This window comes from Acinonyx jubatus, chromosome E1 (assembly GCF_027475565.1).
Source record: "Acinonyx jubatus isolate Ajub_Pintada_27869175 chromosome E1, VMU_Ajub_asm_v1.0, whole genome shotgun sequence".
NCBI classification, from domain to species: Eukaryota; Metazoa; Chordata; class Mammalia; order Carnivora; family Felidae; genus Acinonyx; species Acinonyx jubatus.
This window is the reverse complement of record NC_069397.1, coordinates 23169913-23197629: the sequence shown is the minus strand read 5'-3', so window position 1 is coordinate 23197629 and position 27717 is coordinate 23169913. Positions and strand designations below refer to the sequence as shown.

Sequence of the window (27717 nt, the reverse complement as noted above, 5' to 3'; positions counted from 1 at the left end):
ATTTTTGCCAAACTCAATAAATTTAACCTCTTGAATTCAGATTTCTATCAATATTTCATATCACCAAACAAGCATAATTTTATCTCTTATTTTCAAATATTTATATTCCTTATTGTACTGGCCAGAACTGTATTTTTTTTAACAAATAATGACCCAAACTGTAGAAACTGAAAAATAGTCCAAGGGAACAAAACAGAGAATTTGGCAATGATTTAAACTCTTTAAGAACTTAATACCGCAAACCAGAAACAATGAACACTGGGGAGACATGTGCTGGGACAGCTACTCCCTGCCTGGCTGTGGGCACAGCTCGGGGACAACTGCTACCTACCACGTGGCCGCAGTCCTGCTCAGATGGGCCACCTAGTTATATGTAAGGAAAAAAAGAAAGGAAATGGAATAGTGTATTTCTTCCAGCTGTGGAAGGAAGATAAATTTCTGACTTTTGTGAAATAAAGGATATTATCAGAGAGACAAACTGAATGGTGTGAATATATAAAAATAAAGTAGTTTTACCCAATGAAATGGAAAACGAAGGGAACAGGTGACGAAAATAACTGATATAAGCTTTCCTATAGATGTATGTGTGTGCGTGGGGGTGTGTGTGTGTGTGTACATCAATTACAAATGTGAAATACGTAAGGTCAATAACCATATCTCATTGAACATATGGTCAAATGGCCAAGACAGGTAATCAATTTACACGTAAAGGAAACAAAGAGTAAATTATCATTTGGAATACTGCACAGCCCCTACAAAATGAAAGACCTATAAAAACACCGTTAGGGACTCAATATACACTTGCTAAATGAAAAAGCGGACAAAGAAAGCTAGAACACAGTGTAAAGAAAAGTATGCTTGCATGCTGCTGGCAGCACTGCCAACTAGCCTGAGCTCTCTGGAGAGCCACGCAGTAAAAGAAACAGCTACATACGAACGCACGCACATCCGTGTGCAAACACACACTCCGACCTCTTAGGTCTTGGAGGAACTATATCCCTGAAAGGACACAGAGTCATTTGTTTACCAATACTCAGAGTAGAACCATTCAGAACAGGAAGAAGTGGAAATAATCCACAGACCTAAAAAACGGAAAAGGTGTTTAAGAAAGTCACACTGAACAGTTTCTAAAAAGACACATGCAGGGTCATAAAGAACTAGAAGTGCGAACAGAGGAACTCACATCGATGCTTTGCAAAACATGCATATATGCATGTGACTTAAGAAGGATGCAGACAGGGAGCCTGGTTGACTCAGGCAGAAGAGCGTGTGATTCTTGATCTTGGGGTTGTGAGTTTAAGCCCCATGTTGGATGTAGAGATGACTAAATAAATGATCTCTAAAAGAAGCAAAAAGAAGAAGGATGTTGACAGAGTGAATGTCCTCCTACAGTCTTATTTTATGGAGGCCCACAGGCCTTTGTGCAATCCAGAAGCCAAGCTGGTGCTACTCAGTGAACCACACAATTATCTCCTTCCTTTAACGTAACACGACCCAGCAGGCACCTCACCGTCACCCTTCAGTCAGGGCCACCACAAGAACGTACACTTTGCTTTACCACTGAGGTTTCTGGAAAGGAAGGCAAGTGCTGAACATCTAACGGACTTACCGTGAGTGTGGCCAGGGACATAAAACCAATGAGGTTATTCCACACTTTATCGATGTCCTTCAGCAGTTGCTGGAGTTTCTCACTGCACACCGCGGTGGCTTTTATCCCCAGCTCCACACGCTTGGTCACCCTGTACACCTCAACAACACCTACAGAGTGAGAGAGTGGAGTTGGGCGCGGGCAGTGCAGAGAGGTGGGCGGCACAAGGCGGCACTACTGCGTGCAGGTATCTTAGCTGGAAATATGGATTGTTTCTCAACAGAAGTGAACTTACCACTCTTTGGGACCAGTCCACCTCCAGTGCTGCAGGGTAACTTACTGGTAAGAGCACAGCCTATAGCTACACTACCTGGGTTCCAATCCCAGTTCTGCCGCTTACTAGCTGTGTAACCCTGGGCCAGTCACATAACTTCTCTGAGCCTCACTTTCCTCATCTGTAAGATGGGGATACTAAAAGCACCTCACCAAAGAGGATTAAATGGGTTCATACTGTAAAAGGCTTAGAAGAGTGCCCATAGAACATTAGGCACTATGCAGTATTAGCTCATTTTCTTTCTGGCTTCTTTGTAAGCCCATCTGTTTAAGTTTGGGAAATCCCATTTAACTGGCTGAAAATGGGAATATCAAAAGCTTAAAAGAATCTGAATGTCAGTATCACCACAAAGTAATTAAGAAACAACTCACTTCTCCGAATGCCCAATGATTTACAAACCCTGTGGCTTCACGCATCTTTTATAAACCTAACAGAACACAGGACGGCTCTTTTCCCGTGGTCTCTGAATTGCGGCTGAGTTCGTCAAGCAAGGAGGACAGGTGCCAAGTATCTTCACATTCTAAGGACGGTCACCAGACACATCCCCAACCTTTACCTGAGCCTCTAGAAGCAAGGACTGGAGGAGTTGTCTGCAGAGCAGTACCTCATCAACCTGTGTACAGCCCACTGTGGCTTTTCCTCTTCTTTCCCCAGAGGAAGGGCAGGAGTCACTGCCTATCCTACGCCAAGTGAGGGGACTTCTCAGACAACCCCTCACAGACACTAGGCGATGTGTGCAAGGAAAGACAGGTGCCCTACCACCTGGTGTGTTCCCGCAGTAGAGCCGTGGCCGTCTGAGCAGGAAGGAGGAACAAGAGCGCGGCAGTGGAACTGCAGGAGAGACCACGTCCCCCCACCACCCACTCATCCAGCAGGTATTGGTGAGGGACTACTACGTGCCAGGCGCTCACGTACGTATTACAGACATTCCCAGGGGACAAAACAGACCAAATCACTCCCTTCTTAGAGGTTCCTTGCAGGGGAGGGAGACAGATAACAAATAAGCAAAGGTAAAATATACAAGATATTAAAGCTGACGAGACAAAAGACAAATCAAGCAGAGAATGGGAGAGGAAGGATGAGGGTGGGGTGAGAGGGCACAGTTTTGAGAAAGAGAGGCCAGGGAAGGCCTCCCTTAGCGGGTGACACCTGAGCAGAGATGTGAAAAAGACTAGGGTCCAGTGCATGTGGCTCTGGCTATGGGCCAAGCCGGAGCTTCAGGAGGCAAAGAACACCAGATTGGACAGAGACCGGAGTTTCAAGCTGGACTGGGACATTTAACAGCTGAAGGTAGTCAGGGAGGTAAGGAATCGGTGATGAAGTGAAGGGGTGGAGAGGAACAATCAACAGAGCATGGTAAGGCATTAATTAGAGACCCAATGTTTTCATTCTAGTAAACCAGTAACACAGATGCAATTTTACATTGTTGCTGCTAGTATGTGTATAGTAAGGACTGAAAAACTTTGCCACAGATACCTTAAGTCAAATAGTGTGGTTTCTGTCTGTGACTTAAGCATCTCACCCACAAACGCAGATACTACTTAGTGAAGTCATATGTAACTTGAAAGATCTAGATTAAAATACTTAACGTAAGGGAAAACTGAAAATACTGTCAAGTGTCAGGATTTTGAATAAGTAAAACATAAATGAACATACCTAATAAATATTCCATGCCTTGGGCTGACTGAATTACTTCTGTACACACAGAACTACTACTGATTCCATTTAAGGTATCATTTGCCTTCTTAATGACCTATAAGAAATGAAATCACATCACCTTATATAATTGAGAAAAGTCATTGCAAATCAATTTACTGTTAGTAGAGAACTCAACAGAGAAGCCAGGAGGTGTGAAAAAGCATGACTGACTGATATATGTATATGACCATGCTGAAACAAATGTGAGAATTTAATTTTAACCTTGAAGAAACCATCCTCCATTTCTTTGGAAAAGACACAGGTTCTTTAAGTTTAAATATTATTTTAATTTAGGCAGCATTAATGATATCATTTTGTTATTTTCTTTTTTCTTCTTTAGAGAGACAGAAAATGTGCTCATGTGCATGTGAGAAGGGGAGAGGTGGGGGGGAGAGGGAGGGAGAGGGACAGGGAGGGAGAGGGAGGGAGAGACAGAGAGAGAGAGAAAGGGGGAAGGGGAGGGAGAGAGAGAGAGAGAGAGAGAGAGAGAGAGAGAGAGAGAGAATATCTTGAGCAAGCTCCATGCTCAGCATGGAGCCCGACAAAGGGCTCAATCCCATGACCCTGGGATCACGACCTGAGCCAAAATCAAGAGTCAGATGCTCAACCAACTGAGCCACCCAGGCGCCCCTCACTGTTATTTCTTAAACACAGTGACAGGTGAGGGCACAAGGGACAAATGAGCCACTTTTGCTATCATACACGTGAAAGAAGCCTCACTTAAGCCGTATGGCTTTCCCTCCAGCTTCCCTTTGCACAAGGCCATGGAGGAAGGGCTCTCCTCAAGTTTTCCTCTGTCCATTCAAAGGCACCAAGGAGAGGGCAAAACGGCACAAGACAGCACTCACACATGTGAAAGCACCGCAAAAGTGACATACTCACATCTAGGGCGCTCCCCAGGCACCTCTGCCATTCATATGCATATCTCTCATTCTCCTGTGAAATTTATAAAAACAACGGGGTTAAACAGGCAGGACTGGAGTCCTCTATGATTTCTGTCAATGTACAGAGCATTGGAAGGCTTTACTTTTTATTAAAAACACTCTACTTCAAGCATGGTTTATCTCTTGAAACCACTGATGACTCTTCACAATTACTAAGTGCACCTTCTGAGCACATGATCTGTGAGTCTGAGGGGAATGTTTTGTAGCAGCTTCCCTCTGCAAATGTTGGCTCACTGGTTCTAGGAATAGTTTAAGCTTCTCCAAAGGCACTCGCCACATAGGTGTCTAGTACAAGAGCTAATACTAAACCACCAGCTTCCCACTCCACAGTTATGACGCCGTGTGTGTGTGAGCATGAGCCGTGTGTGTGTGAGCAATGACAAGGAGGGCACAGAGGAGACATAAGGGTATCAGCTGTAGGAGGAAGACAGTGTGGGACTAAGACGCAGCAAATCCAGACTTTCCTCATCTCCTCTATCTGGTGTTTTAACATTCACTAAGTCTAAAGTGATAAAGTCTAAGTGCTCAAAGAAAAACTCCCCCAAACACCCCTCCTCGTGAAGTCTCCTGAACAATTTCAATTTTAGGGCCGCTGACTCATTTCAGCAGATGTCCCACCTGAGAAGTATTTTCATCCAGGGCTAATGCTGCCATTCTCTCACTTTAATTGAATATTTTGTGTCTGGTGCCTTGTGACTCTCTGTCCCTTGCTTCCCCACAGAAAGTTGAAAGCAGTTTTTCTTGAGGCCCTCAGTGCTCAGTTGGTCTTTTCCCTGCCCCTCTGTAGAAAACTCCCCTGCTCACCTCCACCTCTCCTGTCAGATCTTTGTATTTGTCACGGATGACAGGCAGAGCCGGCTTCTCACTCAGAGTGTTGGAACGGTCCCTGAAAGGCTGCTCCAAAGCCGGAGAAGGAGAAGAACGGCTTATTTCTTTATCACCAAGGCTCAAACTCCTTTTGTGTGATCCTGGAGAAGTGGATGGCACAAAGGTTCTGATTACTCAGCTTAATTCAAGCCGAGGCTCTTCCTTGCTAACATGACCCTCTTCTTTAGATGCTTCTGTCATGAGGCATTCAGAAACACAATCCGTGTTCATTCTCCTCTGGCAAGCTATCCAGGCATATCTCGGAGATGTTGCGGGTTTGGCTCCCAACCACATCAATAAAGTGAGTATTGCAATAAAGTGAGTCAAATGAATTTTGGGGTTTCCCAGTACAGATAAAAGTTATGTTTGCCCTACGCTATAGTCTACTAAGTGGGCAATAAATAGCATTATGTCCAAAAAAAAAATCAATGTGCAAAGATTAAAAAATACTTCATTGAAAAAAATCACAAGCTCAGCCATCATCTGAGCTTTCAGTGGTTGTAATCACTGATCACAGATCACCATAACAATGTAATAATGAAAAAGTTTGACATGTTGCAAGAATCACCAAAACGTGACACGGCGACACAAGTGAGCAAATGCTGTTGCAACAATGGCACTGACAGACTTGCTTGACCTAAGGCTGTGACAAATCTTCAAACTGTAAAAAACACAGTACCCAGGAGGCGCAATAAAATGACGTATGCCCTATGTTGAATCCTTCTGGTTGTTCACTTCTGCTTGGTTTCCCTGACTTTAATTTTCTCCATTACTCTTCCCTGATCTAGCACAAGTGCAAAGCCACTGGAGTCTGGAGGACAAAGTGTCTTTTTAAATATCAGTGCGTAAGAGTCGTGTTGCCTTTCCAGTCATTAGTCACGGATTTGCACTGAGTTCCTACATACGCTCGATCCAACAGAAATCAATGCCTTCTGTCAGGATGGGCTTAAAGCAGAAGGTACAAACTCAAATGCTTTCAGAGAGCAGGTGGGTCAAGTGCATGACTGAAGTGGGTCAGCCAGAGAGAAGAGGTGATGGGGACTGTGACAAGGAGGACAGCATACCCCATCTGTTAGAGGGGGCAGTGCCATTCAGCTCTACCTGATTGTCAAAAGGGGGGAATACAGGCCTAGTATTGCCAGATATTACTTTTCAAGAAAAGCTAGAAATCCAGATTGTGAAATCTCATGATTCTTATTGGCTGGCAGCACATTAAAAAAACCTTCTGTGTGGCTCAATCAAAACAAGTCTGCAGGGGCAACCTGACTGGCTCGGTCATTTAAGCGTCTGACTCTTGGTTTTAGTTCAGGCCATGTTTACATGGTTTCGTGAGTTCGAGCCCCTCATCAGGCTCTGTGCTGACAGTGCAGAGCTTACTTGGGATTCTCTGTCACCCTCTCTCTCTGCCCCTCCTTCACTCGTGCTCGCTCTTTCAAAATAAATCAATAAACTTAAAAACAAAAACAAAAACAAAAAACAGTCTGCAGACTGGATCCAGACCCACGTTGCAGCCTCTGGATTAAAAAACACAGTCCATAGCCAGGGAATAAGAGCAGGGTTGACTTGTCCCCAAGTGCATCATATCCATTTCTCTGGCTCTTTTAACACAGTACCCCTCTAGCCAACAAGCTAATGAACAGACTGTATGCTGTGCTTGTTTTTAGCCCAAAAAGCAATTATCTGAGGGATACAGCCTTGACTTCGGTTTAGCTGCAAACCCTTTTGTATAGCCATCTATAATAGACCCTGATTTCAGAGGCTGCAAATCCATTTCCCACTAAACCAGAGACCAACTTTCTGTTAGAAAGAACATCTAATATCTCAGTGGAAGAAACCACCACAGTACAGTTGACACTGAAAGCAACTCACCTTGAACAGAAAGGTCAAAGGTTGCCAGCTCACTTCTGATCATTTCTTCACTGGATTTCATTTTGCTCTGTGAATTGGCCACCAAAAAGTCAAATTTGCTGATTTTGGGCTTTTCGCTTTGAAACTCTCCAAAGTCATCTGCACATTCTTTGGGAGTGTCGTGAGAAGTGCTGCTGGAGGCCGGGCTTGGACAGGTGGCGTCCGGGCTCCGTTCGGCTGTAGGCACGTCCTGTCTCGTGAAATCTTTATAGTCCCCACTTTCATATTCCTTTTGCTCACTGGTCTGAGGAATCACATCTTTAAAACTGGCAAAAGCTGGGAAGGTGGCCTCTGGAAGAGCATCTTCATTTGTGAAGGTTGTTACTCTGGAGACAGAGGTCATGGTGATGTTTTCGGAACTGCCGAATGAAGTCTCTTTCTTTTGAAGAACCGAGGCAGCTGAGGAGGACCCGCTTCCTGCTGAGAGGACAAATGGAGAGAGTTTTCTGCCCTGAGACGCATCATCCCTGTCTGACCAGTCATAGCTCGTAAGTGTGCTCACTGCAAAATTGCTACTGTAGGTTCCAAAAGCAGCATATTTTAAGTCCTCTATATCTGAAAGGGAAATAAGACCCCACAATTAGAGGCAAGCTCATGATTTAGGCAAAATGCCCTAAACTCTGCAGAAGCAAAATGTCTAGCATATTTGATTAGTTATATGCTATGTTGGAGTTAACTACATTTAGAGCTTGTACTAAAATTAAAGGAATTGGGCTATAAAATCTGATCTTTAAAAACCCACATTAGCTTTGAGTTGGCATTTATATTTAGTTACAGTTATTTTCTTTGCATATAAAGATTACTATAAAAGACAGGAGTATCATCTACCAACATATGACATGATTAGGGTTATTTGATAAACTGTTCACTTACAAGTTTTAAGATGTACTTACAATACCCCCTGCCTACAACTGGTGCCTTTTGCCCCAGCTTGGTTGGGAAATGTTCCTTTAATACACGGATGGACAGAATGTACATGACAAACTAGTGAAAAACTGACAATTTCTCAAAAGTAAAGTGTAAGTAATGTCACCTAACTTTTAGCCAGTTCTCAGGAGTCTCTGTCTCGCAAGATCGAACGATAGATTTTAATTAAGCAGTTACTTACCTAGTTGTTATTTTGGTCAATATGATGTCATACTGCTGTGATGGAGTATGAGGAAAGAAAAATCAACCTAATCTACTTTAGCCTCTAAAAAATAGAATCAAAGGTCTGGGTCCTGGTGGGCTCCTGTTTCTCCTTCAACTATGTATCAGCCCCTCATTAAAAAAAAAAAAAAAAAAAGAAAGAAAAGAAAGAAGAAAAAGAAGGAAAAAACGCTGGGGCAGAAGACTCATTTCACAAAGCATTCTTAATACACGTTTAGATCACCTGAGAGGTAGTATAAAACACCAGAAAAAATGTAGGTTTTTGATTTAGACACATCAGGGTTCGGCTCTAGTGCTGCCACCTACCACTTGTGTGACACTAGGCAAGTTATTTAACGTTTCTTAACCTTGTCTTGCTCACGGAAGGGCCTGTGTTGTGTCGACTCCCCAGTAATGTGTGGAAAGGGCCGCCCCGCTTGATGCCCGGTGAGCAGTACATAATAGCAACATCTGTACAGCATAGTTGCCCCGGGCCTCCATTTGACATTTAGGTGCGGCTTTAGGGTCTACGATGGAGTTATCTCAGAGTGCAAATGAAGGGCCAACTCATCACTTTAATGGTCTGACAAGGGAAAGTTTCTTGCCCATTTTCAAAAAGCACACCCAGCTGAGGCCGAAAGCCGCTTGTGCGGAGCGCCCCGGTTTCAGCAGCGCGGTCTATGCAGCCTGGTTGGCGGGCTGAGTTTCATCCTGGTGGCTGTCTACGAGGCCGGAGGGCAAAAGGCAGACTCCCTCTCTCTGACGGCCACAAGTGTACTTTACAAGGCAAATGCTCACGAGTTTGGTGATCCAGGTGTTCCGAACTAAGTCAACAGGTGAACCACACTCGGTCATTTTCTCTTTTTTTCCTCTGAGGGTTAAGGGGCTCCTGCCATGTCCATGGCTCTCCTGACAGTATAAACCAAACCTCTCTCGCTTTAAACTCAAGTAGGAAAAGGGTACTAAATGAATAATAACAGTGGAAAACCCTAGATTACACAAAAGGCGAACCAGCCAAAAGCGGGTACCAGCTTTCATAGAACAGTATATTTTAAACCTCTGTGGTGCAAATGGTACCCTTTCAAATTTGGCTTATTGAACAAGAGGGAGACAAAGATTCAGGTGAAAACTGTACAGTTTAGAATGAATAAAACAAGGCTTCAGGCAAAATGCTTTCTTAATCTCCGGCTGTGGCTGTAGCGTTTCGTGCCTCCCACCCCCAGCTACTACTATTTAAAGGGATCAGAAGGTGCCCTGACTCCAGTGAGGGAAACTTCAATCAAGGGGCAGACGCAGTGACACACGAGAGTGGTCTTCAACGTGTGCGTTCAGAAAAATGTCTCAGAATACAGATATTTTTATTATTGGACCCTACCAGAAAGCTTTTTGGGGAAGCTGTATTATGAACTGCTTTAAGAATCTCACCTCCTAAAAGGGTAGCAATTTTCCCAAAGACTGAAGGTAAATTTATTAGAAAGTTAGGCTCTAGTTCGAAAACCACAATCCAGTTGCTATGGTAATAAAAAGACCCTTTTGTGCACTTATGCAGTAAGAAAAAAAGGGTTAAAAAAACAACCAGAAATGATTGCAATATAATGAGGTAAAAGGCATTATGAGCAATAAGGGATTACCTTAGCTGAAGAGCTTTTAAATATTTTTATAATACTACAGATCTTCAACAAATCTTATTTTTATTAAAAATGAGAGACATAACATTTTGCCTTTTAGAGCAACTCACAGAAATGACCAAACGAAAGATTTTTAAAAAATGAATTATATAAAAAAAAATTATATATAAAAAAAATGAAGTGTAAATATATAAGATATACCAAAATCCAGCTGATCAAGCTGGATACCAAAATCAAGGCTGATTTTAAAAGTTTACTTTTGCTTATTTATTGGCCATTGTTATGTAAAAAAAATGTACTGAAGTGCAATTCATTTGAACGCATAAGGAAATACTAAAACTGAATTACATAAGGAATATGAGAACGTGGTATTCCTAAGTCTTAGTATCTATAAATAATATTAAACTGAGTAGTATTTCCTGGCATGGTGAATATTAGTAAACCATTTTCTAAGAAAACTGTGGTAAATCAATTCACTGAGGGTAGGGTAAGCCAAGGAAATTTCTCATTGCCCATGATAACTGTTTTACATTTTCTAAGCAAATTACATGTATTATTGTATGACAGTCTTCAAAATATTAAAGATTCTGGGAGAACTACAACATAAGTGATGGAAGCCCTGTCTACAAAAATGATATGGAATAACCCACACTTTGTAATCACTGAAGTTTCTATTGCTGGGTCTTCCATTCGATAGCTGAAGTTTGAAAATTGCAAAAGAAAAAGGAAAAAGAAAGCAGAAGGGCTGCAATAAAACGAGTCTACAGGAGAACTCTTACTTAGGCTGTGCTAGGTCGAACTGCTATTGCACACGGATAATAGGCCAAATTGTGTGCTGTAATACAGATATTTGTTTGCAACCAGGAATGTCCTATTACAGAGGCCAAAGGGATAAACTATGCTAGCTCCTTTCCATCATGGATCTTAAATCAAGACATGGATTTCTTGCTTATGCTGGCAAGTAACCCTATCAGTCTTTTCCATAACCTCTATTCAAATCCCTTCTGAACGGATGTTGAACACAAAAACAAGGTATTTCTTGGAACAAAGAATGTGAGCTGCCACAAGACACAAAGGCCATACCAATTCCCATGGACCTTTTCTAAAGCCGTAAGCATATGCCCAGATGATTATGTTACTGGCTTTTGAGATGGGGGTTTAGAAAAAGAAGAAAGGATACATGTGCAAAATCCACTATTCTCCAGTGTTTTATATAGCAATAAAAATTTACATTGGACTGAGGAAGAAATATCTTTTAATTTCCAATGCTGATTTAATCCAAACTTCACTTACCAACGCAAACCATGAAATATGTGTACATTTCAACTTCTTTCTACCCCTGGCCCTATCCTGCCTTTACATTCTCTATTAACTATAAAACCTGGGTTGTGTCCTGTAAGTCTCAAATACTCTGAGAGTTATTGAAGAAAAGAGGAAAGTGATCACAGTGTTAAGTATGACAGGCTACAAAAGGCTGCTGTATGATTGCCTTCTAGTGTTTTCTAATTTGCACAGACACCTCCCATTCTTGATTTGTACCGACTCACATACATCCAGGGTTTAAATGATACCCATGCTATCTGTAAGCACCTTCAGGTTCCTGTCAGTGCTTTAAGTTCAATAAAGAAAAGCAGTTACTCTGTGGGTATTTTAAGTCAGAGGGGGCTGGAAGGCTAAGGAATGGTGTCAGGACATACAGCTGACCCTTGAACAACATGGGTTTGAATTGCATAGGTCCACTTATACATGGATCTTTAAAAATAAATACAGTTTAGTACTGTAAATGTATTTTCTTGTCCTTGTGATTTAATTAATAACTCTTTTTGCTAGCTTACTTTATTGGAATACAATATATAATACAATACATGTGTTAACCAACTTTATACGGTAAGGCTTCTGGTCAATGGTAGGCTATTAGTCAAAAGTTGTATGTGGATTCTGGACTGCACTGGGGGTCAATGTCCCTAACGCCCATGTTGTTCAAGGATCAACTGTATGTACAGCAGGACTGCTCATGGTCACCATTAACAATCTCACCAAATGAGCACAGAAGATGGCAATTACATTTAGGGCCTTTTGGCCATGCAAGGGAGAGAGCAGCACCCAGAAGACCCTCTTATGCACATAATCTTATCATGCTCTCAAAGCCACTGGGCCAACATTTTCCAAAACAACTTATCAAAAGAGTTCAACTGATGGAAAAACAAAGCTAGAAGCAGCTCTTTAAACATAATTTGATTCTGGGGCACCTGGGTGGCTCAGTCGATTAAGTGTCTAACTCTTGGTCTGGGCTCAGGTCATGATCTCCCGGTTCATGAGTTTGGGCCCTGCACTATCAGTGCAGAGCCTGCGTGGGATTCTCTCTTTTTCTGCCCCTCCCCCACTTGTACTCTCTCTTTCCCAAACTTTTTTTTTTTCTTTTTTAAATTGGGGTGCCTGGGTGGCTCAGTCGGTTAAGCGTCCAACTTCCACTCAGGTCATGATCTCACGGTTCATGGGTTCGAGCCCCATTTTGGGCTCTGTGCTGACAGCTCAGAACCTGGAGCCTACTTCAGATTCTGTGTCTCCCTCTCTCTCTGCTCCTCCCCCACTCGTACTCTGTCTCTCTCTCAAAAATAAACATTAAAAATTTTTTTTAAAAAGACTAAAAATAAATAATAAATAAAAATAATGATTCTTTGAATTATTTTTGGATTTAGCCCAGCTTCTTCAATACTGCCAGCATCCCCTTCCTGTTCATTTGCTACTTTTAAAAATCCATAGAGATTTTAATGTGAACAACAGAGTGAATGTAGAATATGAATACACTTGTACATTTGCTCAGGCACTGATGTGTGACATCAGCAGTAACTGGATTACTTTACTTGGCATAGGAATAAACACAACAGTATTTGTTTGTTTGCTTGAACCTGTAGCATAGAGTTCTTCAAGTCTTTGTTGCAAGTTTATATTACCATATTATTAAGACTTCCTCCCGAAAAGTAATGTTACTCTAGAAAAATTAACTGTTCAGTTTATGAACATGATTATGTTTTACACACAGTTCAGCCTGCTCAGATAAATGCAGAAAGGACAAAATAAAGCAGTCCCAGATGGACCAATTTAGCATTAGATAATTCCATTGACAAAGCAATTTCTTAGCCAAAGCCACCACAAGATTAGTCTCATACACAGCGCTAGAAAATTCTAAATAAAGGGCAGTTGGTATTATCACTAGATGGAGGCTACACCAAGATCTCTTTCTTCCAAATTAGTTAGCAGCATACATCATAATTAAAATGTAATATAATTTACACAAGGTTTCTGAAACCAAGTATTATCCAACTTTCTAAAGCATTAATTTCTGGAAAACACAGTAGTTTGAATGGCAGATTCAGCTTTTCTTTGCATTAATCTAAACATTACTTTAAAAAAATTTTTTTAAATATGTTTATTTTTGAGAGACAGAGAGAGTGAGAGAGACAGAGCATGAGAAGGGGAGGGGCAGAGAGACAGGGAGACAAAGAATCTGAAGCAGGTTCCAGGCTCGGAGCTGTCAGCACAGAGCCCGATGCAGGGCTCGAACTCACGAACTGTGAGATCGTGACCCGAGCTAAAGTCGGACGTTTAACTGACTGAGCCACCTGGGTACCCCTCTTTGAATTAATGTAACCCCCAACATGCAACTTTTTTCTTTCCCAAATGGCCTATTGCAGATACTGTAAGTGATCTCTCTGGAATCCTCTTCAAAATCCTCATTTTCAATGGTTTAATTTCTTTCTGCCTCAAATTCTTAAAAAAAGAACTAAAATTTCAAAATATAAGAAAAAAATGGAAACCATGGAAACAATCCTTTTTTCCAAGGTTTTTATTGGTCTTGGGTTTATGATCTAAAAAACAATAGTATTCCTAAGGTTTTTTGCTATTAATATTCTCTAAGATAGAAAAAATATTTTCCAAACTTAGCATTCTCTTATTGCTAACTTTTGTGCATCTTTCTAGAATTATTTTCTCAAAAAATGAAAGTGATTTAAAGCTTGCTTTGAAGATATCCTAAAATCGTTTTAAGAACTTGCTTTATGGACTGTGAGCTTTATAATACATTCTGAAGTTGGAAAGATAACAGGCTCTACAAGTAGAGGGTGAGCACCTATTTCAGACCCACACTGAATTCAGACCTGAAGACTTCCTGATGTTAACACTGAACACTCTCCATCACAAAGATTATCAATTGAAATTCAGTTTGCATGTACTGTGCTCAGAAGCCCATCTCAACACCATTTCATGATTTATTTTAAATTTACAGACATCTAGTTATTAACAGATGTATCCCCTGTCCCCAACACTCAACTATTAGATCTGTCCCTCACCTGCCCCTCTTCACAGTGCAACTCCTCGTGGTGGTGGGCTCTGTGAGGTTTACTAAGCAATAAAATCGACTCCCATTTTCTCACTAGAAGAAAGGAGTAACTTTTCCCTATTACACAGTGTGTAAGGTTTACATTATTTTTTAAACATTTAAAGTTATGTTTTAATCCAGTGCCATGTTAAAAATTTATATCAATGGGATTATTAGGGGAAAGGGCTAAACCAATACTTTCTTAGAAGAAAGGTATTTGAAGAGACAAAAGGGAAAACCCTTTAATCACAGGAAGTGCTATTGTTTTACACTTGATATGGACCAGGTATTTCTTTGGTCTAATCCTGAAAAAGTACAAATTACACACATCCCCACACTTTCAAAATATGCCAAAGAATTATTTATTAACATAGGACTTACAGATCACAAAAGAGAGTGGTACAGAAGAGCTGGAAAAGAAGTCATCAGAATAAGCATGCAGATCAGTATTTGCAGAGGAATATACCAAAGCAAGTTCGAAAAGGCACATTCACACAGAAAATGTCTAAATTGAAAAAAAGACATCAGAAAAGCAGCCAAAAAGAAAAAAATACTGATAATAAGGCGCTGATTAAAATACAACGATTTTCAATGTCAAAGAAGAGCTACTTTACAGGTAGGTAGGGAGCTACAGAAGTCTCACTAACCCTTTGAGAGTGTCACAAATGAGGGTAAGCTCTTGCTGCCAACAAAACCAGATGATTGTAATGACTGCACATCAAGATGCTTTGGGGCCAGATTAAATTTAGTGGTGGGGATAAAGCAGCCTAGATGAAATTATATTGCAGCAAGGGCCCAAAGGGTTAAATGTAATAATACGCAGAGAAATCAGGCAATGTTATTATTAGTATTATCTACCTTCCATACAAAGAATAATTGTAAGAGTTAAAAGAGACAGTATCCCTTTCAGAGTTAAGTTAGGGTTTCTCAACAACACTAAGGTCCAGAGATAGCAATTTGCTAGGTTTTATTCTCTTTTCATTAGCCCACTTTTTATTTCTCCAATGAGAAGTTATCTTTAACCCTCAGACCAAGAGAGCATGAGATACTGCAGTCAATGTGAGGATAAAGAAAAACCAAACTGCGTTGAAGAAGTCCCTGCCATTTACCTTCTACAGTACATTTATGCAGCAGTTTTGTCCAACAACAATATAGCCCATTGGTCAGACATCAACCCCTTGTGACAACCGCTCTAAAGGGATACTGCTCTTTCTGACAGGAGGTTTACAGATCAAAAAGAGGAAACAATCTGCTTTTAAGGATATCCTCAAACTGAAGAGACTTGGCTTGAACATTACAGGTTCCAAGCTGGGAATGTTCCAAACATACATAAAAGAACATGTGCACAGAAGATTATTTTAACAGGTCAATCAGAACAAGCTCAGTCAAAAAATCTCCCCTCCCCAAATAAAATGGAAAAATTTTAAAAGAAGGAAAAAGAAAGACATCACAAACCTGATTAGACTCATCTCATAAAGACATCTAGCTTGGCACTATGAAAGAATATAGATTCACTTTCAGAAAAATAGCTTCTAATTAGTAACTTGAGAGTCCAGAAGGCTAGTATACATGTTATGAGATTTTTAAATAAAAATCAAATATTGTTCAAAAAAACAGAGCACTCTGCAACCAACCACGGTGGCTCAAGCAGCTTGTACAAAAAAGAGAAACAAAATCACCCTATCAAACAAAGAGCAGCAAAAAAATAGGAAAACGTCTGAGGAAAAGTACAAAAAAAGGAAGTCAACAGTCAGGGGCACAAGGAGCCCCGCAGACAGCCCACCGCCCTTAGACAAAGCCTCAGCAAGCCGCCACGGGAGACACGCACGGTCTCTGAACACCTGCTCTCGATTCGGCATCCCGTTTAAGGATACCTCCAACATTTCAATAGCCAAAGGATGGAGGCGATTTTGTTTTCTGACTTACCAATGTGATCTATGCAAAAGCCGTAATACTCTTTAACATTTCTGCTGGAATCTGTAAACTTGGAAGTGTCTTACATGTCCCTCTCTAGTTAGAAAAACAACAAACCCTTCATATGCATAATACGTTTTCTAGAATAATACAGTAATACTGAGATAGTTCTCATTATTAAAGGCCACAAAATGGGTTTATCTTTCTATATAACATAGCAAATAACAAAACAAAATAAAAACGAGGACACTTGGGAATCTAGATTTTATGTCAGGAAGTTGGACTAGAGAATAAACTGCTACATGTAAATCCATACAGAATTTAAAGAGGGCTCCCTTATAGGATGTTTTCAAACATTTTATGAGAAAGTGAGTAGTTACCCTATTCTACCATCTACAGATGTGTTACAATTTAATACTTTCAGTAATAGAGTTAACGCTGAAAACCGTACCTGAACTCCACTAACGACTCATGCCCTCCTCCTTGCCAGACCCTGGCACACAGGACATCCACACACAAGCTCTTTCCATCCTCTCTTGTGGGGATGTGGCAAAACCACAGTACGACTGGCTAAACTAATTTTTACTAAGACTTGGCCTAACAAGAATCAGTTCTGTCAGCCAAACAGAATACTATATTGACCGCTGCCAAACAGACCCAAGAGAAGAGAAAAGGAGAGGAAAACACTGACCTCACTCACAGAAATGGAGGAACAGTACCCACACTGCAAAAGTCTTTATAAAATTCCTGGTGATGTAGGGTTCATTTAGCAGTGGATTTTTATGTGCCTCTAACACCAAGTTGGGGTTAGAGTTTGAAAATAAAAACATTTTAGCTATCCAGTCTAAGTTCCAGAGTACTCATGGGATCCATATATCCAAGTACCCACAGAATCTAATTTAAACACTGCTTCAATGGGACTGGCAATGAAGAGGTTATTAGAAATCCATTAAGGTTAAGAGCCAGAGCCTTACTCTACTATAAGTCAACACCCACCGAACCATCTTTGAAATCTACATCACCATTACCAGAGTAGTCTCACCAATTCCTCACCTGCAGCAGGAGGATGCTGGCCACTAACTGTTGGTAAATCCAAAGAGCTATCAGACATGACATGCTTAAGATCTCCTCCCACATCAGCCAGTTTCATGTCAAACTGAACAGAGAGTGCATCTTCAGAGTCCTCCTTGCCAACACTGCTGCCACCAATGGAAGGGAGATCCAAGGACTTCACTGAAGCAGAGTCTTCTTTGGTGTGTCTGAAAGCCACTGATTTCTCACCCAGAGATTTGTCTGAGTTCATGGAAGAAAATTTACTAGAGTGGAAGTCAGCAAAATCATCATCACTTTTTCCTGAAGGGGTATTATCCTTCAGTTCTTCAATACCCAGTCCAGATCCTTCCAGAGAAAGTTGTTTGAAGACATCGTATTTGGTGGACGTGGCAGCGGAGTTTTGTCCACTCTTCACTGTGCTGCTCGAGCTGCCACTTAGAGGAACAGGACTAGCTTCCTCTTTAAGGGCGTCATATTTATCATCTGCCTTTTGCTCAGATGAAACAGAGCTATTACTGAAAGCCATAAAATCTGCAAAGTCATCCTGTTCCCCAACAGATGCTGGACTAGAATATTCCCCAAAAAGGTTGAATTCTCCAAAATCATCAGCCAAACTAGACATCTTAGTTGATGCCAGTGCTGTCGTAGCTGCAGCAGATCCTGTTGGCTGTGGCCGTGTGGAAACAGATTTGGATGCACTAAAAGCAGCTGAAAAAGATAATGGTTTCTCGCTGCTGCAGTTAACTGAGGAAAACATATCAAGGTCTGCTAAGTTCAGAGGATTCTTCACTTGTGTTTGTTGTTTCTGTTGTACAGCTCCTGAGGGGAAGGATGCTGGAAAAGTTTGGTCTTTTGTTGGTGGCTCTAGTGGTGATAGACTATCAGCAGTTTTAAAATCGGTGAAACCGTCATCAGTGCTCGCAGATCTGAATTCTGCAAAGTTTTCTCCTGAAAGAGAAAAACACGGCAAAATAAATAAGAATGCTGAGCTGAACACCACATGATGCACAGCATATTAAATTACAAGCATACTTTTAAAGACCTGCCCCTCACTAGCTTGACATTATTCAACCACAGCTTACACCCTACCAAAACAGCTCTTTGGACACTACACATCTGTTTCCATGCCAAAGGCTAGTGATACCAAAATAAATAAAAATCAAACCGAGAGCACCTAACCATGTCAGTTTCGTTTACTCATTTTAACGTGATACGTGTCCTAGTGCCCTTCAAGTGGCCAAAAGCACTGCTCTCAGGACTTTTTTCTTACTATAGCCAGCTGGCCAAGCACACAAGAGAAGAAGAAATGGGTGCTGGAGGTTCCTGAAGAGAGAGACATTAAGATGATCCTTTAAAGATAAAATGTTTTACATGGTGATCAATCAGGAAAAAAGTATCATGGGTGCTCTAGTGAAGTACTACGAAAAATCCTGCATCTAATATTTAGGATGTGAAACACCTTGCTCAACTAGGTACTTCAAGCATACTGTTAGATATTAAGTGGTCTTGCTCAAGTACGTGGAGGCATTAATTTGAAGCTAACTTTGATGAAAAATTATGAAAAGGTATCTACTTATTTGCAAAGCATTCATTCCAGCTAAGGACACATTTTAAAGTGGCTTCTCTATATAACAAATAAGCCGAATCTCACAGAAAAAAAATCTGTGAGCACTTGGGCTTGTCTCGAAATCAGCCATGTCACTGTACCAACTAGTAATTACTCTTATTTATTAAAATTCAAAAGGATTTGAATAAATACCAACTCCACTATTAAAAATTTCAAGGGACAGTATTTAAACTTTATACTGTGCTACTCTGAAAAAGGAGTTACTGAAATGTTTTGTTATTATTTTTTAGAGAAAAGAGGTACTAATGTGTTTCTAATAAACAATTAAATAGACTCAGTTAAGATGTTGATAAAAATCTGAATCCATGATTCTAAACAGAGTTTCTTTTCTTTATTATGAGAGTGACGTTATCACTCCTAAGTATGAGGTTAGGAAGCAGATGATCTCAATTTTTCTAATGGTATCTGAAGGTCTTCCATAAAATCTACTAGATTTTACCAGGTAGTGAAAATCAGAGCTAAACCAAATATAAATATAGCTACACCAACATCACTTATTATTTAAAAATATTAATGCTATTCTAAAACATAGGTTGTAATTCTTCGTCCATTTTTCAAATTCTATTTGTCCCTAAAAATGAGATATAGAGACATATGAGCCATAAAGGTGTACTTCAAACCAAAATCTGATTCTTAAAACTGTCATTATAATAAAACAGGCTTTAAATATTTAGTGCTTATAACACGATAATACTTTAATATAAGAAAAAAGCATAGGAAACAATGGAAGCTGATTTTTCCTCTTAATCTGAGGCTTAATTCACCAGCATAATTTATCAACACAGAGAAATCTATTTAATATTATTAGGGAAATTTTAGAAAGAGAGGAATAGCATTCATAATTTCTGTATTTTATGTTTTTAAGACATACCACTAATAAGACTAAAGTCAATTTCACAAATTGACAGGAGAAGCAGATGTAAAACTTAAAAAAAATTACCCTGTTTTAGGTAAGTATATCACTGATAATATTTGTATCATTTCCCTAAATGAAAACGTCATAAGCAGCCGATTTTGTCAGTCTAAATTTTTGATGTGCTACTTTGAAATATCTGTGAAATTGACAAGTTTTGTTTTGTTATTTTTAAAAAGAAATCACCACAGCAAACTAAACTTACTGAGGAATTGTAAACGTTTCCATTAGAAATGTAAGCTGGGTGAAAGGGTCAAAAAGAGATAAAATGGGTGGGTTTACAAGTTCAAAAGCAAAATGAATTTGGGAGCAAATAAATTAGTTGCAGTCATTGGAAGCTTGCATATCAGAGGGTACATTAATCCTCTGAATCCTTCTGAATCCTCATAAGTTCCCCTCTCTACTTGTCACTTTTTACGTCCTAAAAACATTTCAAAAGAGATCACATTTGTCATCAAAATGTAAGCAGTACCTTAGTGCTGCTTTTATAGTACTTTAGTAACAGAACCCCAGATTGTTGCTGACATTTTTGTTGGTGTGCTTTCATTCCTGACTTAACTTTAAGGACTTCCAGTAGAGGTGCCAACTTTTTGTTCATTTTAGGAGAATATATTTTATTTTATTCTCATTAAAAATACATCGGCCTGAATGCATCAAGTGTGTTGGTGTCTTAGAATTTACAAAAAATTCATATAGTATTGTGTTCAGAACTGTGCGTTTCGCAGGTTACTAAGTGACAGAGCTTAGTGATATTTCCTTTTTTCCCAGGAATAACACCCCTATGATATGATCATTAATACCACACTACACAAAAAACTCTGATAGTAAACCATGCTCTTTACTCCAAACTCAGTTTGGTCCAAGAGGTGATGAAAGAACTGCTAGGAGTCAAAGACCGATTAACAAGCCAAAAGTTCCTGTAGGGTTTTATCTCTGTACTCCTAGTGCCTAATATAGGCACTGAGGAACAAAGTTATTACATCCTAAAGGCTTGAATGCAACAGAAGGAAATACTTCTAGAACCTGACAACTATAAGGGATTGAATATTTTTTTTTTCAGTGTTTTATTTATTTTTGAGAGAGAGAGAGAGAGAGAGCGAGCGAGCATGCACACACGAGAGCATGTGCATGAGCAGGAAAAATGTGGGGTTGGCGTTGGGGGGTAAGGGGGGCAGAATCCCAAGCAGGCTACCTGCATAGAGCCCACACGGGGCTTGATCCCATGAACCGTGAGACCATGACCTGAGCTGAAATCAAGAGTGGGACATTTAACCGACTGAGCCACCCAGGATTCCCAAGGAATGAATATTTTTAGGACAGGTGGATTTTTCCTTTTTAGAGATATTTAAGTAGTACACTTTTTCCTTGAACTTTTCCTCCTACATTACCTTTCCTACAATCTCCTCTCATCCCCTCCCTTGGACAGAAGGGTGACAACAAATGAGTGAAGGATATTCTAAATTTGAGCATTCAGTACACAAAGACAGTCCCCAGGAAGAAATCCTCATGAGAGTATGCAAATTTCGTAGCATGCGCAGTTAAGCTCTGAAGGACATGATTTGACCTATGGATTATTTAAACCCTACATATCCGGTTAGGATTTAACCACAAACATAACTTTCGGTCTTCACACATATGGTTCTTAAACTATCATTCTGTATTCCCTTCTACTCTCTTTAAGCCCTTCTATAAATCCCGCTTACTTCATCTTATTAAATTATAGCCACGTTTGAAAATCTTGAAAAGACTGGTTGCTGCAAAACTTCTGCACAGGCCACAGATCGCTGCACTGCCAACAGTTCCAGTTCTTGTTAAACATTAAAATAACTGAGGACAGTCACAGCCTTCCATTTGATACAGAAGTCTATCCGGGCTTGAAGGTTTCCAGTGAAAGGGAACATAACTAGCTTCAGAAGAAATTGCCTCAATTTGGAGTTTGCCCTAAATTTTAGAAAAGAATTTCCAATAACAGAACCATATTTTGTTTCCTTGTAATTTCCAGAGGCACAAAGCCAAAAAACCTCACCCACACAATATAATAAAGACATGTTCAGGAATGTCCCTGAAAGAATCATCAAAAATATCTTTTATTAAAAACTGAGGGGCGCCTGGCTGGCTAAGTCAGAGGAGCACATGACTCTTGATCTCTGGCTCGTGAGGTTGAGACCCATGTTGGGTGTAGAGTTTACTTAAAAAATAAATGAATAAAATTTTTTAAAAATTGAAATTTATCCATTTAAGGAATCAAAAACTTACCTGAAGTTTTACCCTCTGCTGTCTGTTCAAGTTCTCTGAAAGCACTGTATTTATCACCAGGCTCTATGATGAAAAGACAGAGTCTATTAAGAATACGAAACTTGAGATTAAAACTCAAGGAAATAAGTAAGGCGGACTGGGTTAACCGCACATACTTGACAAGTGGTGTAAGCATTTTATACATTTCTCATAAAAGGCCACCATTAAAAAGGTTTACATTCATAGGTTACATTCATAAGTTTGTGAACTGACAACGTGTTTTTACCTCCAAATGGAATGTTACTTTCAGAGGATTTGTCAGCTGCAATTCCTTTAAACACAGCATACTTATCCATCGAAGCTGATGCTTTAGTGCCAGGAAGGGGCATCAACAAAGAAGGGGCACTAAAAGGGAAAATGAAATATTTCTTAATGACTAGAACATTGAATCCTTCCCTTATCATCAAGTAGGAGCTTAGAATTAAAATGGCAAGTAGGTACCTGATTAAAATTCATGGTTCCCTGCCTTAAAACTCAGAAACTATATATATTCACCACAGAGGTTTAAACTCTTTCTCTTGGGAAAATATATTGAAATACCTTCCATGTGAGAGGGATTATTGATTATTGATTATTTCAAGATTTCAATCAAATCTTGATTATTTCAAGATGGGTCAGACCGATGCTGACCATCTAATCATCTTTATAAACCACAAAAACAATTGGAATGGCACTGGAAATAGATTCTCATAGAATGATGACCTCCTAGAATGTTAACTTAAGGTCCGTAACACTGGAAAAGTAAACTGTTCCAAATATGTAAACCCAATATTTTAGAGTAAATTATGTTAACCTTAGTACAAATCATTCTTTAAAATGGGTTCAGAATGCAGAGGTGGAATAGTTAAGATAAAAATCTATTTATGAAATGTTGTTCAAGCCAGGATGCAAATTGTTCTTATTTGATCTTATTGCATTGCTTACTGGCAGAAGTTCACACATCTGATAAGCAGCGGTGGAGTTAATACAATTTACATTTTTACAAGGATCACATCAGCGGTTCCAGAAGCTATCTTTGTAGCAAAACAACAATCACTTCAAAATTAGATAAAGATACTTTTGCCTGTGGACATATTTCTCGCTGGATGGAAAAATAGTGTAATGAGTAGTATCTGTGTGGGTAATTCTTAGATGGCTTAAACACATACTATAAAAGCATTGCCTTTTTTTTCCCTTCTTATCACACCCAGGCAGCTCCCTGGAAGAACAACTTTACATATGAATGACTACCTTCCCCCACTAGTTTGTGTCATTCAATACCACACACACAAGTTATAGAAATGGATTTCTATTGAGTTCTTTGCCCTGAAGCAAAAATCTTTCCACAGTCATTTAAATCGTCTTATCAGGAGCCTACAAGCAAGGTAAAAAACCCAGCTCTTGCACAGGCATGCTAATGGAGGTCCACAGTGCTTTAGGACTCCGTGTATCAAATATTAGAATTTCACATCACTACCAAATAGCTGCTACATATTTGATCTTGACAAACAGGTCATTGCCCATACATCATAGGTGGATTTTTAAGTTTTATAAGTAATTAAACTACAACTCATTGAACAGCATGTTACATATAAATAAAAGTAATTAATATTTGAGAAAAAACATCACAAAGTTCAATTTGTTTTTCATGAATAGCCAACTTTAGTTGTGGTCTTATAAAGCCCACTGGTAAAATCTTCTACTAAATGTGACATTTAATTGACTATTATTGTTTAAAATTCTTTTCAGAATTGGAAAAAAAAAAAAGAGGAACTCCAAGGTAATGAAATACTGATGGAAGTCAACAAAATAAAATTCCACTCAAAAAAAAGCAGACTCAGACTGTAATTTTATGCATATTACAAATGAGTAATTCATTCTAGTTCCCTGAAATTATTTTAAAAAACCCAAAAAACCGTAATCACCATGACAGTGTTTATGCCAGTTATATAAAGTAGTTATCTATTCCAAACATGAGAACTGTTACTTCTACTCTTTAATACTAATGAAAGGTACTCAGTGAGGAGGCATACTGTTTTAAAATTTAAGAACCTTAAGAGAATTTGGCCAAAAAAAAAAAAAAGTATTTGCTTTTTCTCTAGTGAATCCATTTGTTTTACAACCACTCCGTGTGGCTGTAGTAGATGCTTTTACTTAGTTGCTTACCCTGCTAAATGTAGAGACATTTTAGAAAACAGGCATGAGCGATGGAAATTTGATCAAGGCAAAAGGACCCACAGCGACCACCTGGCTGAATAGACATGCCCATGGGGTGACCACCTCAAATTATCTATAGGCCCTAAGGGACCAATGGGTTACTTACAACCAGGCAGGCACAGTTACCAAAAAGGGCAAATTCCATTCTTCACCAGCCATAACTACTCCTCTTCCCCCTTTAAAAACGGCCCCCACCCACTGCCTCCTGGCAGATGGTCTCTCCTTTGCAGTCTTGCCTGCCCCTCCCTTGCAGTGTATTCAGTAAACTATCTTTGGGTGAATCCTTTCACCTCCCCACATCACCAGCTTCCACCAGATCACTGCCTGGCATTTGCGGGCTCCCATCCGACTGGACAGACACCACACTAAATACAGCCATTTAAAAAGTAAAATGAAACTAACCAACTCAAACCCCTACTACACCTTAATTCTTTGTGAACTGTTTTATTATCAGTGCCCCATATCTGTGATGTTTATTGTTCTAAGCTCCCCAGTGCCCAGCACACAGTAAGTATTTTCTGGATGGATAAATAAAAGACATTGCTGACTTCCAGATCCCCTTTCATGCTGGCTCAAGTGCTCTTTCTCCTTTGACATCCAGTTCAACCCTGAGCCTGACCAATTTCTCACACGCACACTTTTCAGTGCCTAACTCTAAACCCAGAGTACACCTCATCATCTCACAACAGGATTACTACGGCAGCTGAATTTATCCCACACAGTACCAAGATCACTTTCATCATGCCACTTCTTATTTCTAAAATGCTTGACAGATTACGTCACAAATCCTAAGACATCCCACATTGGTGCTGCCCTTAACTAATGAGATTTTTTTCACAGACTAACAATACTCTCTACTCCAGCCTACTTCTAACACCATACTTGCCTTTTCATCTTCTCTGAAAAATAATGCCCATTTTTTGCTTTAAAATGCTGCCCAAAGCAGTCTCACTTAAGCTCAGCTATTTATACCATGATTTAATAAATATCCCTTAAAATAAACTCATAATACACATTACAGATCATAAACTAGGGAATTCATTATACATGTACACACACACACACACACACACACACACACACACACACACACACTGAGGGACCAATTCTAAGAGAATTTCATCAGATAATATAAATACTGAGATAAAACTAAGCTTCTTTACAGCAGGAACTGTGCTTTCTGCTTCTGTATTTCTAGTGCCTACCCCAATGTCTGGCATACAGCAGATGGTAAGTAAATGTTTTTGAATGAGTAAATAAACAGTGAATGTGGATTCTTAGACATGAGCAAAATGTTTTCATGTAAGCATGGAAATAATCAAGTCAGAACTGAAAAACAAGTCTACAAAGTATGACTGTGTATGAAAGTAAACTATTATGTGGAGATAATGCCACACAAAATTGCTAATATTCCATATATCTCAGGTCTGGCCACCATCTTACAACTTTCTATGCCCAAATTTCAATTCCATCTACTGAGTGTTTTTTTCCAGAGGAGTAAACCACTAATTTGGTCAATCTGGTTTATAACCTTCATGCTACATCACACTCACCCAACAAACCTTTATTAATTATATATCATGGCTAAGTACTACATATGTAGCTGTGAAAGACTATCTTCAGGGATGACAGCCAAGTGAGACAGAGAGTCAGATAAACCAGTAACTATAATCAGGGCACAGACGTCCAAAATGCACCAGGGCAGTAAGTGGCCCTCATCTTTGAGGTGGGGACTGAAGTGGTGGGGTTAGTAAAAACTTCCTATGTTAAACTGATTTTTGAAATAGAACTAGAATTAACTATAGAGAGAATTTCAGATTGAAGAAGGTAAAGGGTCAGAAGCCTGAAAGAGCATTAGTCTGGAGTTGCTCTGGCATGGTTGGGACATGAGCTGTAGGGAAAGGGCAACAGTCAAGAGACTAGGCAGGAGCAAGATCAGACACAGCCTTTTTCCACGGCAAGCAGAGAGTACAGAGTCGATGATGGTTAAAGGAGAGAGTGAGGAGCCAAAAATAAATAGCATGTTTCTGATTTGGTGACTGGACATGGTGACATGATTCACCAAGGGAGGGAATGCTAATTTAACAAATTTTTATTTAGCTTTGAGTAGCAAAATAATGAATCTAATTTTATGCAGGTAATGTGAGATGCCTTGGGTCATTCAGATATGTTATAGATAGCAGAACTTACACATTTTATTCAAAAGAAAAGATCTGAAAAATATTACGTGTCTATCAGATCAACATGTGTGTGCTGGTGTAGTGGGCTTGGAAATCCCAGTACTTTATAGTCCCACCACTCAAATGTTTCTATGTGTCATTCCCTATAATACCTATCCCTTGGTTCTTGTTACAGTGTACATGCAGGAAGCGTCAAAAGATACTCATTTCGTTAAAATGGAAAAGATGAATGATACTGCACAAACAAGGAACATAAGAAAAATGATGCATGTATCCTGACAAAAACAAGTTCCAAAAATAACTGAAGAAATTGATATTGCTTGCTCAAAGCCTGGTATATTCTACTCTGTGGAAGAAGTACTATCTAAAAACTTTTAAAAAATGATGGAAAGGTATTGGCGACATATTTAGATTTCTGAATTAGGATTTCTGTGGAGAATCAGCAGTACATTATATTACAAAAATATCAAATTATGTTCCCCTGCCTAAAAAGTTTTTCAACAGCCAAAGGCTTGCATTTGCTACAAGTACATGAAGTCATCACTGCAAAGGTGCACTCTGCTATAATCAGGTTTAGGACAGGCAAAAAAAAAAAAAAAAAAAAAAAAAAAAAATTAAATTAAAAAAAAAATATATATATATATTAGCAAGCAGCTGTATACTGGGAGGAAATGGTGGTGCTCAATTGTTAGGTGGACTAAGGGGAGAAAAGTTTCAAAGGTACAAGTATGAATAACGAGGGAATAATCAAGGAAAGCATGAGAGTAAGAAGTCTTAATTTTTCTTACTTAGGCTTCTTACTATTGATGCCTCTTTCTCAATTATTAAATACAATGTTAGCTATATTCAGCTCTTTTCTACCTGCTTCCATGCTGGGAATTACTTGTTTTTGAAGAAGCAGGCAACTCTTGGAAATCACTGAATGAATCATCAAGGGATCCTGACTTAGAAGCATCTTGAAAATCCTGGAAGTCGTCTTCTTCTGGTTTTACCACCTAGGTTTGTAGAGGACATTTAAATAGAAAGACTGAATTGATAAAATAGTAACTAACAAATTCATAACTGT

At 39.5% G+C, this 27717-nt stretch overlaps 1 protein-coding gene across 17 annotated transcripts in view; it reads right to left on the bottom strand.

The window, feature by feature from the left end:
* SYNRG (synergin gamma) overlaps nucleotides 1-27717 on the bottom strand; it is an 83919-nt gene that overhangs the window by 14393 nt on the left and 41809 nt on the right. For 13 of the 17 annotated variants that reach the window (XM_027034326.2, XM_027034329.2, XM_053212296.1 and 10 more), the window contains 9 exons: nucleotides 27513-27646; nucleotides 22502-22620; nucleotides 22237-22299; nucleotides 17441-18388; nucleotides 7301-7894; nucleotides 5369-5532; nucleotides 4503-4556; nucleotides 3579-3675; nucleotides 1610-1758 (listed from right to left, as the gene is read on the bottom strand). In XM_027034326.2, the coding sequence (XP_026890127.1) occupies nucleotides 1610-1758; nucleotides 3579-3675; nucleotides 4503-4556; nucleotides 5369-5532; nucleotides 7301-7894; nucleotides 17441-18388; nucleotides 22237-22299; nucleotides 22502-22620; nucleotides 27513-27646 (2322 nt within the window). The remainder of the gene's footprint in view (nucleotides 1-1609; nucleotides 1759-3578; nucleotides 3676-4502; nucleotides 4557-5368; nucleotides 5533-7300; nucleotides 7895-17440; nucleotides 18389-22236; nucleotides 22300-22501; nucleotides 22621-27512; nucleotides 27647-27717) is intronic. The other 4 variants (XM_027034332.2, XM_027034343.2, XM_027034342.2 and 1 more) reach the window with 2 other exon arrangements.